The 15,323-nt window shown below is 40.6% G+C and overlaps 1 protein-coding gene across 2 annotated transcripts in view; it reads right to left on the reverse strand.

Moving 5' to 3' along the window:
* The window catches only part of Ush2a (usherin), a 701,257-nt gene that overhangs the window by 395,809 nt on the left and 290,125 nt on the right, over positions 1-15,323 (reverse strand). For both annotated transcript variants that reach the window (XR_004946207.1, XM_036202543.1), the window contains exons 25-28: positions 14,418-14,548; positions 9,281-9,554; positions 653-856; positions 447-527 (exon numbers count right to left, since the gene is read on the reverse strand). Coding sequence is in view for 1 of the 2 variants with exons in the window: in XM_036202543.1 (XP_036058436.1) it covers positions 447-527; positions 653-856; positions 9,281-9,554; positions 14,418-14,548 (690 nt within the window). In the remaining variant the exon portion in view is untranslated. The remainder of the gene's footprint in view (positions 1-446; positions 528-652; positions 857-9,280; positions 9,555-14,417; positions 14,549-15,323) is intronic.

Raw genomic sequence — 15,323 nt, forward strand, 5'->3', positions numbered from 1 at the left:
AGACTCATCCTACGATGTCATTGCCCACCGCCATGACAAATATCTTCTAAGACATGATAAGGAGGTGCACCTGATTCTAACCAAGTAGGAATTTTGGAAGCACTGTCTGTGAGACTGAAGAAGGTACCCCCCACCTAATGGTCCCTCATGTCTGTCTTCTGCCTTTTGGGATACAGACAACTGATAGAGGTTTCTCACTCTGAAATAGTATGGTTGCACCTCTTAAGTTTGTAAGTACCTCACCTTCCTTTCTGTGCATCTAAAGAGGAAAGAAAAAGGTCTTAGTAAGCATGCAGTTAACTCTTACAAACTCAAATGTAGTGGTATACTGTGTTTTTCCACAGCTATTTTCAATCCAAAATGGTGCTGCTTCAGGACACAGTGTTCATGTGCACATACATATGCATATGTGTGCACAGTTACACTTGAAAACCAGCAGATGTTACCTGTGCCTGTTGTGCGTCCCCAACTCCAATCGCTCGACACTGAACCTCCTTCATGGGAGGCTGTGACCCGATACAGGTATTCTTAAAGGGAAATAAGAAGTAGACAGTTTAAAACCAACTTCCTACAGACTCACAGTAGGCTGTCAGCAAGGGAAAAGAAAGCAATGGCAGACCCAGAGCATTTAATTTAGAGACCTCCACATTACCTGTAAAGGGCTGGAGCCCGCTCTCGTAAACACTCTGCTGGCTTCCCCAATAAACCAGGATGGAGTCATTTCCCCCACAGTTAACAGTGCTGTCACTTGACAGGCATCCATCCTGATTGACTCTGACAGCACGGCTGGACACAGATGCCAAGTTAACGACAGCACCCCGTGTAAATGCAACTTCCTTCATGCAGCCACGGAACCCTAGCAAACAGAAAGGGATTCGTGTCACGGAAAGGGCTCGGGTCATTAATGACCAACTGTTTTTGGTCTCTGCAGTTCTCCCTCTTGGGGGAGGATTTAGTTAGGGACAATGATTAAACTTTCAAGCCTTATTGGAGAAATCTTTATGGCTCTTGCTTTTCATCTGACTTAATAGTCACAGAGACATATTTATAGATATCATTTTGAAAACCTGCATATACATAGATAATTACAATCCTACCTTGGCACTTAGACAGGATTTCTTCTGCCTATATAGGCCTACATTTTCTAAATTCTTTGAGCCAAAAAGTAAAATTTAAACATTCACATAAGATAAAAAAGGAGTATCCATGTGTCCAGGCAACATTGGAAAATTATTAGTATGAGTACCCACTGTGGTTAAGGTGTGCTGAAGAAGTACATCCTGAAAGCCTATGGTGAGGACGCCCCTCCCCCCAAAAAAAAATCATCCTTGGATTTGTATTATTTGGGAACAAGATAGACTGAAGGATTTATATAGGATAACAGCAAAGAAAACATTGCTTCTCATGCACTGGGATCCCCAGACCCTGACATGAGCTGTATAATCATTGTTTTACACATAAGGAATGTGGTCCCAGCTAAACCACCAGAAAAAGGCAAGAGTACTATGCTCTGCCATTTTCCTGTGCTCTTTCATCTTGAATATACACCTTGAATGTGCACTGGGTTCATACTCATATATCAAAGTCCATCAGTCATTGTCAACAATATTAACCCCAGAAACTTCACAGAACGTGTGTTCTACAGACTAAGCTTGAAACATTGACTGCCACTGCCAGAGAATGGGATCAAATGAATTTCTAGATTTCACTAGGTTTTGGCTAGAGAACAAACATAAGCAGATATCTGGTCAGCCAAGGAATGATAGTTTCTTTGAACATGTATTGACAGACAGAGGTCAGTTCTATGAAGTCTCACAAGACTGTGCCCAGAAATATGCACCAAATTAGGATGGGCAGGGCTGAGGCTGGATTGCAGTAGCATTTCCCCCACAAATACTCACCTTCTTTCTGTACCACACACTGTCAAATTTGAAAGGTTAGGGTGCACTATTAGTGCCCTTAAAGATTAAAATGGCCAAATTGTTCTCTTCAGTGTCTAGCTGATATCTTATTATTTTTTTTCTATCATGCTAAGCTACAGCCTGCTTCTTTTTAAACACCTTTAGCTATTATTCCAGTTCCTTCAGGCTTGACTAATCAATACTGCTAGTCTATCTTCAATACATGGTAGACATGAAAAGAAGTTGGTTGGATTGAATTGGAAGCAGTGAGGCTCAGTATAAAATATATTTTCTGGGAAATTGAGAACTAAAGTATTTTGTCATTAACAGGAGTCATTTTCTGATGATACATATGAGGATCATCTCACCCCTCTGGACCCAATTTTCCCTCCCCATAAAAAGAGGGCAAAAGAAAGGCAGCTTTCATAATACATCTATGCTGCTCTAAGAAATTGTCAAAACAGAGTTCTGGAGGTGAAATGGTGATGTATATGCATTGGTGTTTGTTCACAATGTCACTGAAAGATCTGCTTAAAATGGTCACAAAGCCCTGCCCCCCCCCCTCTCTCTCTCTGTGTGTGTGTGTGTGTGTGTGTGTGTGTGTGTGTGTGTGTGTGTAGAGGTGTGTAGCTAGAGAGATTTTCTCCAGGTCCCACTAAGCCCCAGCAGTCTGGTAGCCAACTTATAAAATAAACACACAGACACTTACATTATTTAAACTGTTTGGCCATTAGCTCAGGCCTGTCATTGCCTAGCTCTTACTCTTATATTCAGCCCCTTTCTATTAATCTATACTTTGCCACATGGCTTGTGGCTTACCAGTACCTCACATCTCACTTGTCATGGCAGTGGCTAGGTGGTCTCTCCCCACCTCAGCATTCCACTCCCAGCATTCTCTTCTCTGCTTGTCCCGCCTATACTTCCTGCCTGGCTACTGGCCAATCAGCATTTTATTTACACAGAGCGATATCTACAGCACTTCCCCTTTTCTTTTTGATAGGATAAAAGGGTAAATTGCTGAACCTACTTTTAAAGAGCAACAACTTGTTTAAAATGTTTTACATTGGTATAGATTTTAGCTTATTATTACAAGTTTAAACTTAATTTTGTTATACTATATATATATTTCTACTCTTGTTTGAGGCATTATGTTTATGTAACTCATTTAGATTGTAATGGATAATTAAAAATACAGATCAATTAGTCTTCTATGATAGTCAAACTTATAGTCATGTTAAGTTTTCTAGGTATACATAGATATATTTCAGATAGACAGGTAATCTTCAAGCACTTCAAAGATCTACAAAATATGGCATTTAAAATATTTTTAAAAATTTAAACTTTCTGGAAAGTGAGACATGTCTGCTCCTAGCAGCACTGATTTACTTCAGAGAGGAGGATGGGCATCAAAGACACTCTGTATAGCGTTTATCTTCACCTTGGCAAAAATAGCCATTTGGGCAAAAAACTGTTCTTGCCTGGACTGCTTGATTAACTAGACATGCAGGACCCATAGAAAGGTGACCACTGAACTTTGCTTGACAAAATGGTCCTTCAGGTTCCTGCTTTGCAGAGGAAACTGCCAGACATTCTACAGGACACAGAGAGAAGTGACTGAGAGACTCTAGACCTCTGGGCTGAAGACAAATGCCCAAACTTTACAAAGGAACATTGGATGACTGTCCAGGCGGCCAGTTGTCTCTGTCTATTGTCACAAGACTCCCAAAAGTTGCTTGCATCCTTCTCCTGTTTCTCAGGTAATATTATATCCTTCTGAGGTCTTTGATGTGGTTGAAGACTAGAGATAGTTATAATTTCCTCAGTTATGATAAAAGATAAGTTAGATATTAAACCTTAGACTCACAAATATAGGATAGATAGTATATCTTCTTTAATTTTACCAAATGCTAATAGACTAGATATTATAAATAGACTAGATATTGTAATTGTAATTCTTGCTTGATAATCATTTTGTTATCTGTAATTTTACTATGTAAAAGTTAAAACCTTCCCTAAAAAAAAAAAAAAAAAGAAAGAAAGAAAGAAAGAAAAAGAAAAAAAAGGGGAAGTGCTGTGGATATCGCTCTGTGTAAATAAAACGCTGATTGGCCAGTAGCCATGCAGGAAGTATAGGCGGGACTAACAGAGAAGAGAATGCTGGGAGTGGAACGCTGAGGTCGGGAGAGACCAGCCAGCTGCCGCCATGACAAGGGAGATGTGAGGTACTGGTAAGCCATGAGCCATGTGGCAAAGTACAGATTAATAGAAATGGGCTGAATATAAGAGTAAGAGCTAGACAATGACAGGCCTGAGCTAATGGCCAAGCCATTTAAATAATATAAATGTCTGTGTGTTTATTTTATAAGTGGGTTGTTGAACCAACAGGGCTTGATGGGGGCTGGAAAGAAGGTCTCAAACTACAGAGGTGGGCAGTTCAGACCAGTTAAGTACTTGCTTTGCAGCTATGAGGACCTGAATTCTATCCCTGGAAACCAAATAAAAATGCTGAGTATCATCAGCAATTGATAGTAAGACCCTGTTGCTGAAGATACCACAGACTTTGATCACAGGCCATGGAGCAATCAAGTGATGGCTGCTGACAGGGAAGCTTTCTCCCTGCTACCTAGCTTTCACAGTACCGAACCGTGACATGTAGGTCTTTAGGGGACAAAAGTCACCCAAAGTCTCAGCAAGCTGTGCACTTTGCAAGCTATAGTAATGGCAGACCAGGCAAGATACGCTGGCGGCCACAATAGTGGCTTAATTGTTATGGGCGCATCTGTTTTGTTGTTGGATTCAGGGTCTACTCCTGAGGTGGAAATGTATATCTGGTGCTGTAAGTCTGGCCCAGAACCCATGGCTAGGAAGTTCACAGCCCCCAAGTGTGAATCCACTACTATTCTTTTGCTAAAATAATACTTAGTATCAAATTGTCCTCTAAATTTATGACTGCCCACAGATTAGTCCAGCTCTTATACCTTATTGGAGAAGCTTCTCTGTGCAGTGATTAATGTGGAAACTCTCAATGGGTCATAGTACAAAGAAAAAAATGGCTATAGAAGGCTCAGCCATACATGGGACCTTTATATCACACCCTTTGCCCAGGGTTCAGGGACATCACAGAAGGAAGGGTGGAAAGATTGTAAAAGCTAGAGGTCAAAGAGCACTGTAACAAATGTCTTATGGACAGGAAAGCACAGAACTGATGTATGCATGAACTCTAACAGATGTGTTTGCCCTCAGAAGACATGCCCAAGATCAAGCTGCTTGCATATTCCAAGAAGGAGTTGGGTTTCCATGCCTCCACCCCTAGCAGAGCAGATATTGACAATTGATGGCCAATCTAATGATCAATTTCCTTTAAGGGTATAGTGCCTGTTGTCCAATAAGTGGACCCTCATCCATCCCTGTGTGCAGAAATTGAACCTAGTTGTTGTAGTATATTATTTTAAGATGTGTTATATTTGTTTGTGCCATGGAACATTTTTTTTTTTGTTTAATGATGCAAAGATGTGTTGCATTCTTTTATGTTGCATTTGTTTAACTCTTTGAAGCTGGGTTACTTTGCCTGTCTAAAACACCTGATTGTTTTAATGAAGAACTGAATGGCCAATAGCAAGCCAAGAGAAAGGGTAGGTGGGGCTGACAGGCAGAGAGAATAAAAGGAGGAGAAATCTAGAAAGAGAAGATCAAGGAGCAAAAAAAAAAAAAAAAGAAGGAGATCAGGGGCCAGCCACCCAGCTATACAGCCAGCCATGGAGGAAGAAGTAAACAAAGTTATATAGCATAAAGATAAAAGCCCAGAGACAAAAAGTAGGAGGGATAATATAAGTTAAGAAAAGTTTTCTAAAAGTAAGCCAAGCTAAGGCCCATCATTCATAAGAAAGAAAAGCCTCTGTGTGTATTTATTTGGGAGCTGGGTGGCAGCCCTCCAAAAGAGTCAAAGTGAAAAAGCAAAAACAACCCATGACACTTAGTGAATAATTAAAAAAAAATAAACAATGACCAGAAATTGAAAGGAGGAGAGTGGATTCCATAGGTGCTAGAGGTCAGGAGTCGGGTAAAAATGATCAAAATACATTGTGTGCATGTATCAAGTTCATAAAGATTGAATACAAAGATTATAGTACAGTGCTTTTTTTAATGCTGGACATTTTTGTTAATGTTTGTAACCCCTGTGTTGGGGAGGTGGAGACAGAAAATCCCTGGGGTTTCCTGGCCAGCCAATCTAGCCAGCCAGAGAGACAGGTAAGTGAAGAGCCCTGGCTTCAAAATAAGTGAGTAAACGAATAGATAGGTGTATTGTACCCAAGGAACAAAACCAAAACTTCTGGCCACCATATGCAAAGGCATACTTGTTCACATGCAGTGTACCTAGACATACATGTGCACACACATACACACACAATAAAACTGGTTATAAGTGTAAGTTTCAAGTTCATTGTGATTCACTAAAATTTTCAAAAGTTAAAAATCTAATGACATGGAAATCATTTCAACATGTGGATTTTTAAGGTTCGGAAAGGCCACAGATAAGGTAACTGCTTTTCACTTGTCATGTAAAGGAAGTCTGGAGAGGCACGAAGGAGGCTTACAGGCAACAACTGTGGAAGCAAAAGACTCTGGGGCCCCAGCCTGCAGGTGGCGCTGCTGAGCTCGCCTGTGGGGTCCTGCTGTGGTTTCCTATCTAGGCCCTTCTTCCTCTTTCCTATCACCTGAACTTCTGACTATCTAGAAGGTAGCCCAAGTGACTCTGTGGCAGGATCAGGAAAGCGGCAGTGGGGTATGTGATTTTGCAGCCATGTAGGATGGGTTCTAGCTTGCCATGTCCCTGTCTCCCAGGAGCTTTAGGAAGAGCATACACTGTGGCAATGTATGCCTTGGGCCAGTTATAGCTGTCCTGGATGTGAGTGCTTGTCCTCAGTGATAGTTCTAAGAAGACAAAACTCCCGCAATCCTTTGAGAGGTGTTACAATTTTAGCAAATTAAGTTGCCAAGAACTTGCAACACAAAGAGGAGAAATAATTTTGCATTTTATTTGAAGGACAATCACATTAATAGCTAGAGAGAAAAAAGTACCATGAATATAACTGCAAAATAGAGCCTGAGAGAAAGAGGTCTAGTTAGGAAGCATAGAAAAGGATGGAGGGACAAGAGCAAGGCTGTTGAGATGCTCGAAAGGGCTACATTAAGCAAACATGATTCCCTTTCATTACTCTTGGCTGCCTGTAGGCTGTGCCTCTATGTGGTGAATATTTTCTTAGGTGAGTATATATCCAGGTAAAAATACCAGCATGTCTCAAAGCACCCGAGTCAGAATTTTAAAGCACAGGTTTGAGGGGTGTCATTGAACTTGGATTTTCAACACCATTTTACCCTATCCCAGTGCACCTGGAAAGATGTTGATGCTGATGATGGTGATGATGCTGATGATGAAGAAAGCTAATTTCAATTTCTTGATATAGTCCAATATACTAGACTTCAATAGTTTATCAGTGATTGCAAAACTGGTGACATGGATAAAAGCCACACACCAAATGATTTATTCTATGTATAAATAAAATATCCATCACTATCATAGACTTAGAGCTAGGATAGGTAAAATTGTTCCCTTTTAGTCTATGTGGATGCTTTAAATTTCTCTCAGCTCACCATTCTATTTATTCATGTCTCCAAGGCCATCAAATGTAATGGGGTTAGGTATACTTCTAAATCCTAAGCCTGGATCAGCGGGTTGTTTTATTCAACAGTGCCCAGCCCCATGTAAATAGGATGAAATATTCTCACTCACAGAGAATTGCCAGATTCTTTCTCATACCAGAAAGTCCGGAAATCTAGAGAAGGTCTTGTATGAATGTAATATTTTTAGCAGCTGCTACATCTTAAGTGCCTTGAAAATGTCATTACTGTCTTAGACCCTGGTTATTCATTAACTCCTTACTGCTACTCTGCTCAAAGTCTCTTTAGAGCGCTCCATATATTTTCTATTCAAAGTCATTTAAATCTTTATGTACTTACCAAATAGGCAAAGACTGTTTCATGGAAATTTTAACCATTCATGGTGCATAGATTTAAAAATGTACATAGAACATTCTCTACATGAGAGCATGCTTGGTCACAGTCCGGAAATTTCTGGCTTTCCCTAAGTCACAGAAGTGGGGCAATGACAAATATCAATTAAAAGAAATCCATCACTGTAACGAGAGACCAAACCTCAGCACCAGCTTGGTCACCATGGATTTACTCTCTTGCATCTGCTTTCTAATCCTGTAATCTTTGGCAAATGACGTCCTTCCCTACTGGTTACCTTCCTCATCCATCAAGTGGGGTCACGAGTCACCATGCCTCCATCATAGGCTCCTTGTAAGGAACGTACCTTGTCCCATGGAAAGTGCTCAGGAGGTATTGCACACAGACATTCTTAGCCTTCTCCCATTTTTTATGAATCAGGGGTCTCACCATATAGCCCAGGAGGGCACCAAAATTGTCATTTGTTTCTAGTTAAATACAAACATACCTGAGTTAAATGCTGGGCTAAGTGTTTAACTCCTTTCCTTTTCCTGATGATTATTGATAATTAAAACTATCTAATTTTTCACAAATATATTTGGAATTCAACCAAACTCACTGTTTTGTGTGTTTTTATTCCTGCCTAAAAATTCTACTGAAAAGCCATGGAGGTAATGAATTCTGATGTCAGAGATTTAAAAATACGAAATTGCAGTATTTTCCTAGCTGTTCAGGCACACCATTATAAACTTGTATTTTTTACCTTCCCATATAGGTAATGATCAATAGTCAAAAATTCCAAACCATGTTGTGTTTTCCAAGAAAATATGCATGTAGCACATATAAAATTGATTTGTGTGACTATTTTATTTGCTGAAGACATGTTGGAATAAATATGTTGAATATAAGTAGTGTGATAGAATACTCTCAGGAACAATGTAAAAAAGTGTCTGAAGCTGCCTGAGTGGTTAAGAACACTGGCTGCTCTTGCAGAGGACCTGGGTTCAATTTCCAGCACCCACATGATGTCTCTTAACCTACTGTACACTAGTTCCAGGAGATTTGATGCCTCCTTCTGGCTTCTGAGGGTTCTGTATCATGTGATGTACATATATATACTCAGGCAAGATACAAACGTAAAATAAAAATAAACAAATATTTAAAACTTTAAAACACATCATTTAAAAAAATATGTTTGAAGAAATGTCCAGATGTCTAGTGATTTTTCTTTGAAGCTCTAAGAAAAGGGAGGGTGGGCTAGTGGGTATTATTTGAATAAAAGTCTTCTGCCATATTTGAACATAGAACATAACCGAAGCCTGGTGGGACAGGGCTAAGTCCAGTGGTGGGTGTCCCTGGGGGGACCTTACCTTGCTCCAGAGTCAAGAAGCTGTAGGAGGCCTGTAGCTCCTGTGGGATCCCGCCCACATAGATGGGTGAATTCACCTGCAGAGTCTGGGCTCCAGTCTGTGAGGTGTGCTCCATGAGTTGATTCACGCTAAGTGACACCAGGGAGCCTTCCTTTCTAACAATGACTGTGTTCCAGTTTCCATCACCATAGGCTGGGCCCAGCCAGAGATCCACTTGTGTAAAGTGATGACTGGATTTTAACCGGAAGCTCAGCAGCCCGCTCTTCAGCTCCATCTGTATTTCATATTAAGCAAAGAACCACATCAAAAAGCTGCAGAATGGCAACTTAGACAAGAGCAGAAGGTCAGTTTCCTGAGGAAAAGCAAGACAATCCCCCCAAAGCACCAATAAGCCACTCAATTTCATCATAAGCAGAGCTGAAGCAATGGATAATGAAATACTTTGCAAGCTTACAATTGGCATGAAGAATGTTGTACTGAGTCAAACAAATTCATACCCAGTGATGATTACACTACACAGTATGACATTACGGAGGCACCAGCTTTTTGTCTAACATAGTTAACAGATTAAATCCTACTACAAATGACTGGCAAACTGGAGAACGGAACACTATGAACTATGACTCCACTTTTGAGTTCTTAGAAAATGAGAAAATATGACTGCATGTATCAATTTAATTTGGGGGAAAATTTGACAAGACAATAAGAAAATGAAATGTCAAGCTTGATGAAGCTTGTTTTAAATGGTTAGTGAACTCAATTTCAAATTTGTAAGATATATTTTGATTCAATGTTTCAGTTTTATTCTGAATCTCTAGCATAATTGCTTCTGTGTGTATTCTTTTAGATGAATGCACCATTTTCTAATGTCAGCATATTTTACCTAAATTTTCAGTGTAGGGAAAAACATTCATGTTTTCTCTCGAAATGTTACATGATAATTACTTTACCTATCATTTTAAAATTTTCTTTTAGGTGTGAAATCAGCTGCCATACTCACTGAAAGTTTGAGATCAGTGTATTAAATAAAATAAATTAAATCTTGCTGGGAGAAGGATATGTCTTCTACAGAGACATCTTCATGATTCATCCCCAGTAAGCAGGCATTGCCCTTCATTCAGTTAGCATGAAGACCATCTGTTCCCTAAAATTCCACTGATGGCAAAGGAGCATTCCCAGGTACTCCTGTAGCCAGGACAGTGATGGGACACCACATGAAGAGAGCCGCTCACTCCCTAAGAGTCAAGAAAGATTCAGAACTGGGGTAGGGGCTCCATGGATGAAACACTTGCCAAGCAAGGTAGGGATCAGACTTGGGATCCCCAGCCAGGTGGATTGCAGCTTCCTATAATTACAGCATAGCACACAGTCCCAGCATTGGGGAGGAAAAGGCAGATATTGCAGGAATCTTAAAGAGTCTTATTAATAAAGTCAAACTCAGAGCCAGGTATTGGGATGAATGCTGGAAGATCAGAGAAGCAAAACAAGCCACAGCTACCTCACCTTGCCAGTTCCTCAGCTGATCCTGTTTCCTCAGACTGGAAGCTTCTGAGTCCTCATCCAAATGGATCTCAGCTGTACCGCTGCTCAAAAGCCTAAATGCTTAACCAGCCAAATGCTTCTAGTTTCTGGTCCTCACGCCTTATATATCTTTCTGTTTTTGCTATTACTCCCTGGGATTAAAGGCTCACTTCTTTGGATTAAAAGTGTGAATCACCATGCCTGGCTATTTCCAATGTGACCTTGAACTCACAAAGATCTGCCTGGCTCTGCCTCCTGAGTACTGGGATTAAGGGCAAGCTGGATATTTGGACTGACTGGATTAACCAACTCTGGAGTCAGCAAGAGCAAGAGACCCTGTCTCTCTAAATACAGTGGAGAGTAGATCTAGAAAGAAATGTGACATAAACTTGGGGCTCCATGTGCATACATACACATGTGCACTCACACAAATACACACACGTACATGCTCACACCCACACATAAGCACACATTCACACATATGTGAACACCACACACACACACACACACACACCCACACACGAGATTTAGAGTAAGGTAAGATGCATGTTCCTCCAAGCAGGGCATAGATGTGTGCATGACAGGGGACATTAGGTTTAAAGAGACGGTACAATTCAGGCGAGACACAGCAGACACAGGAGTAGGAGGTACTGAGAGTGTCGCTCAGTGTGTAGAGGTAGATTTAGGATAATTTGGAATGACTTGGAAAAAGTTCATCTTTCTTTTATCTGAACCAAAAGCTACAATTTGTACTGACTTGTTTTATATCAAGTTCATCTTCTTGGGCATAGGAAGTATCCATCAGAAACTATGATCAGTAAAACATTGAAAGTCATTACTATAAGCATAATTATAATAGTGACCAGGAAGTCTCTAAGAAGTATTTCCTGAAGCAACTCACAAGGGCATGATGACCTGAATGTGCTAGGTACCAGTAAAGTACACATACTGGTAAACTGCCATGTGCGGCTTGAAGATACCCAGAAGCTGGCTGGGGAAGCAGCGTTGTCACGCACCATTTTAGACTTAAGGGTTGTTCTACCCGTTTCTTATGTAAGCATGTTTGTCTTAAAGTGTCTTTAGAATTCTTCTCTGAGGGCTAGCTGGGCTGCCCAACTCTGTGACAAGGAGGAAAAAAAAAAAAAAAAACCAAAGTAGGTCTAGAGTGAAATCACTGTGTCCTTCAATAGCGGAAGGTGAACTATTCCCAGTAGAGGATACTGTTGCTCATCTCATAATAGAAAGGCACCTACAGTGGAAAAGAGAAGCCAGGAATTGAGTGTGAGAAGCTCATCCATGCAGAAAAAGCCTAATTGGGAACTCTAGCTGACTGCCTCAACTTCCCCACTCAGTCTCTGCTGCTGCCTGAGCACCAGCTTTGATGAGTTTACCTTCATGCTGTTCTTTGCTCTTTAACTGGAAGTCTTGTTCCAGGGGACATCTTACTCTGATCAGGCCTCACTGGAACACTAGCTGAAGACCTTGATGGGGCTTCCCCCAGTGATATCTGCCAGGGGTTTTTAGCACCAGATTTGATGGTGTTATTCTATCTGTCTCTGTCTGTCTTCCTGATTCTTGCTATTCATTCTTTCACTTTTACTTGCTATGTGCTTAATAACTCCCTCATTTAAAATCCAAAGTATATCCATGGTATATCTTCCAGCAGACTGTATAGAACCATGCATGAAAAATCAAGGACATGTTACTTGTAATTTGATTGTACTGAATCACCTAGGAGACCAGCAGAGAGCCCTGTGTATGTAGGTGAAGGCATTCCCAGAGCTGATCATGAGTGCTCTGACCTCATCCATGGTTTAACCCACTAGGTTAAAAGTCTGAACAGAGGGACTGAAGAGATGGCTTGGTGGTTAAGAGCACCTGCTGCTCTTGAAGAGGACTGGGGTTCAATTCCCAGCACCCACATGGTGGCTCATAAATATCAGTTATTCCAGTTCCTAAAGATTTTCTTTTTAATCTCTTCTTGGCTCTGTGGGTACCTGCACACATGTGGTGCACAGACATACACGCAGGCAAAGTACCTGTGCACATAAATAAAAGTAATGTAAAAAGTCAGAATAAATTATTGTGAGATGGTGGTTGTGTGATGGTGTTTTAGGATGTGTGTTCTTGGGAGTGTGTTTCTGAAGGGCACTTGTTTCCCTTGGCCCACCCCTGTCTTCCCTGTCAGAACCCCCACACTCTCCTATCCTTCATGTAGCAGAAGTTTCTGGAGCATACTCCTGCTATCAAAAATGGGCAAGGACTATAGAGTAAAATATCTGAACCCAGGAGCCAAAATAAGTTCTTTCCTTTGGGTCCTGTCAGGTATCAGGTTAACATAACACAACAACAACGAGTATGACATCTCTTGTCCTTTGTCCTTTCAGTGTGACCAGTGGGAGAGGGTTAACCCTTCTCACGTTATCACCACAAAAATGGCAGGTAAAAGCCAGGCAGTGGTGGAACGTGCCTTTGATCCCAGCACTCAGGAGACAGAGGATCCCTGCAAGTTTGAGGCCAGGACTACACAGGAGAACTCTGTCTCCAAAGATCAAACCAAACAACAGCAACACCCCCCCCCAAAAAAAAACCCAAAAAAGAAACAAACAAACAAAAAAAAACCCAAAAAGAATGGTGGGTGAAGAGGCGGCTTGCAGAGAGGGCTCACACTGTAGATGACACTGAATTTAAAATGTTCAAAAAACAGGAGGAGAAACGTTTCTGGAAGAGGTGAGACAAAAACACATGTAGATTTGGGATGGGCCAGTGAAGTGGAGAAAGTATTCATGACGGTTGTGCCATCTGTCCAGTGCTACACTCAATTTTGACAATAGCATCTGACTGAATAACCACGATAAAAGCAAATTTGTTATAGATTGTCATTGCCCTTACAGAAACTGCTCACACCAATCTTATTCACCATAGCAAAAATATGGAAACAACCAATGTATTATTGATGAGAGGCATATTACACAGCCCCGAAAAGGAACATCTCCATGGAAAATGTGAAAAATCTAGAATACTGTGAATAAATTCCTTTACACATTCCTTAAAATATAGCATATACCATTTTCATAAATCTCAAAATCTGTAGCACTTATTTACATATGGTAATCAAACAACAAAATGCAAACCAGTAAGAAAACATGGGATTATCATGACATATTGATTCTGGTTATAGTTGGGGAAAGAGAGTAGAAGACATTAAAGGATGATCATTGCGTCCTCAGATGGAGTAGTATGCTCATTAGTGCTCACTGTGTTATGTTTTCAGACACTAAATGAAATATATAAAGTACATTTTGAAACTATATCAAAAGATAATGAAGAAGTATTTTTCATGTATTGAGAAACTAAATTGGATTTCCTTAATTCTTAACATCTGCTCTGTTTTGTTCAATTCACAACGTTTATAGTACTAATTGTCAGTTTAACCAATTATCTTAACCCTGTAAGACATTTCACAGGCCTATAAAAATAAAGACTGCTTGAGGAAAAAAATGAAAATAAAAGTCAATTTAAAAGCCCAATTTTGTCTAATGGTAACACACAGTTTATCTCTTTCAAAATTGGGCCTGATATTTTAAAATAAATTTAATTAAATTCATTAACATACAGCAAGAAAATCCGGTCCCTCTTTGTTGTGAATGAAAAGAAGCAATCCATTTAGTTGGTTGGTTTGAAACTTCAGGGAAATCTCAAAGTCCTTTGTGGCCTGAAATGTATCTGAACGGAGCTCCAGGAATCCTTTAAGACAAGAGAGCATGCACACACATCAGCATATTGCAGGCACTGTAAGAGTCTGGTGAACATCTGGAAAATGTACCAACTTTGTTAAAAAGAAACCCACAAAAGAATAGATGGATGAGCATCATGACATCCCTTCTACTGTCTGGTGGGGGTTGTGAGATGAACTTCACATCCCTTTGAAGAGGAAACAGATTACTTCCTCAACTGCACACTCATGCACATCCCACGTGATGCTGAACACCCTGATGAAGAAGTGACCAGACTTTGAGCTAAGACAAGCTCAGATTGCCATCTTTAGTGGAAAATGGATATCACAATCGTTTTGTTCTACACACAGTCTAAGCACTTTATAACCAATAAACTTAAAGAGATGGCAGCACGAGGATTGTGTTTATTGAGGAATATTCTCTACCTGCCATGCCACACTGTTCCTTCCCAGGGCCATGCCCTGGGGTTGGGAGGGAGGATTCACAGAGACCGTTAGGAAGGAAGTGACAGCTACTACCTCACAGTTTTCTCCAGCCTCTACAGTGGTGGTTCTAGTCGTTTGCTGTCCCTCAGAGGCCTGCTTAACTCCATGCCCAGTTTTACAGACAGACATGGTTCAACTGCATAATAAGGGAAATGGAGATGTTGAGTCACCTCAACAATGACAGCTCCTTGGCAACAATTCTCACGGTAACCTGCATGCTGACATCTGTCAGTCGACTTATACATGAGCACTGGTACACTCACATACAGACCAGGAACTCTGGGGACCACCAGAGATGTC

This window comes from Onychomys torridus, chromosome 11, assembly GCF_903995425.1.
Source record: "Onychomys torridus chromosome 11, mOncTor1.1, whole genome shotgun sequence".
NCBI lineage: Eukaryota > Metazoa > Chordata > Mammalia > Rodentia > Cricetidae > Onychomys > Onychomys torridus.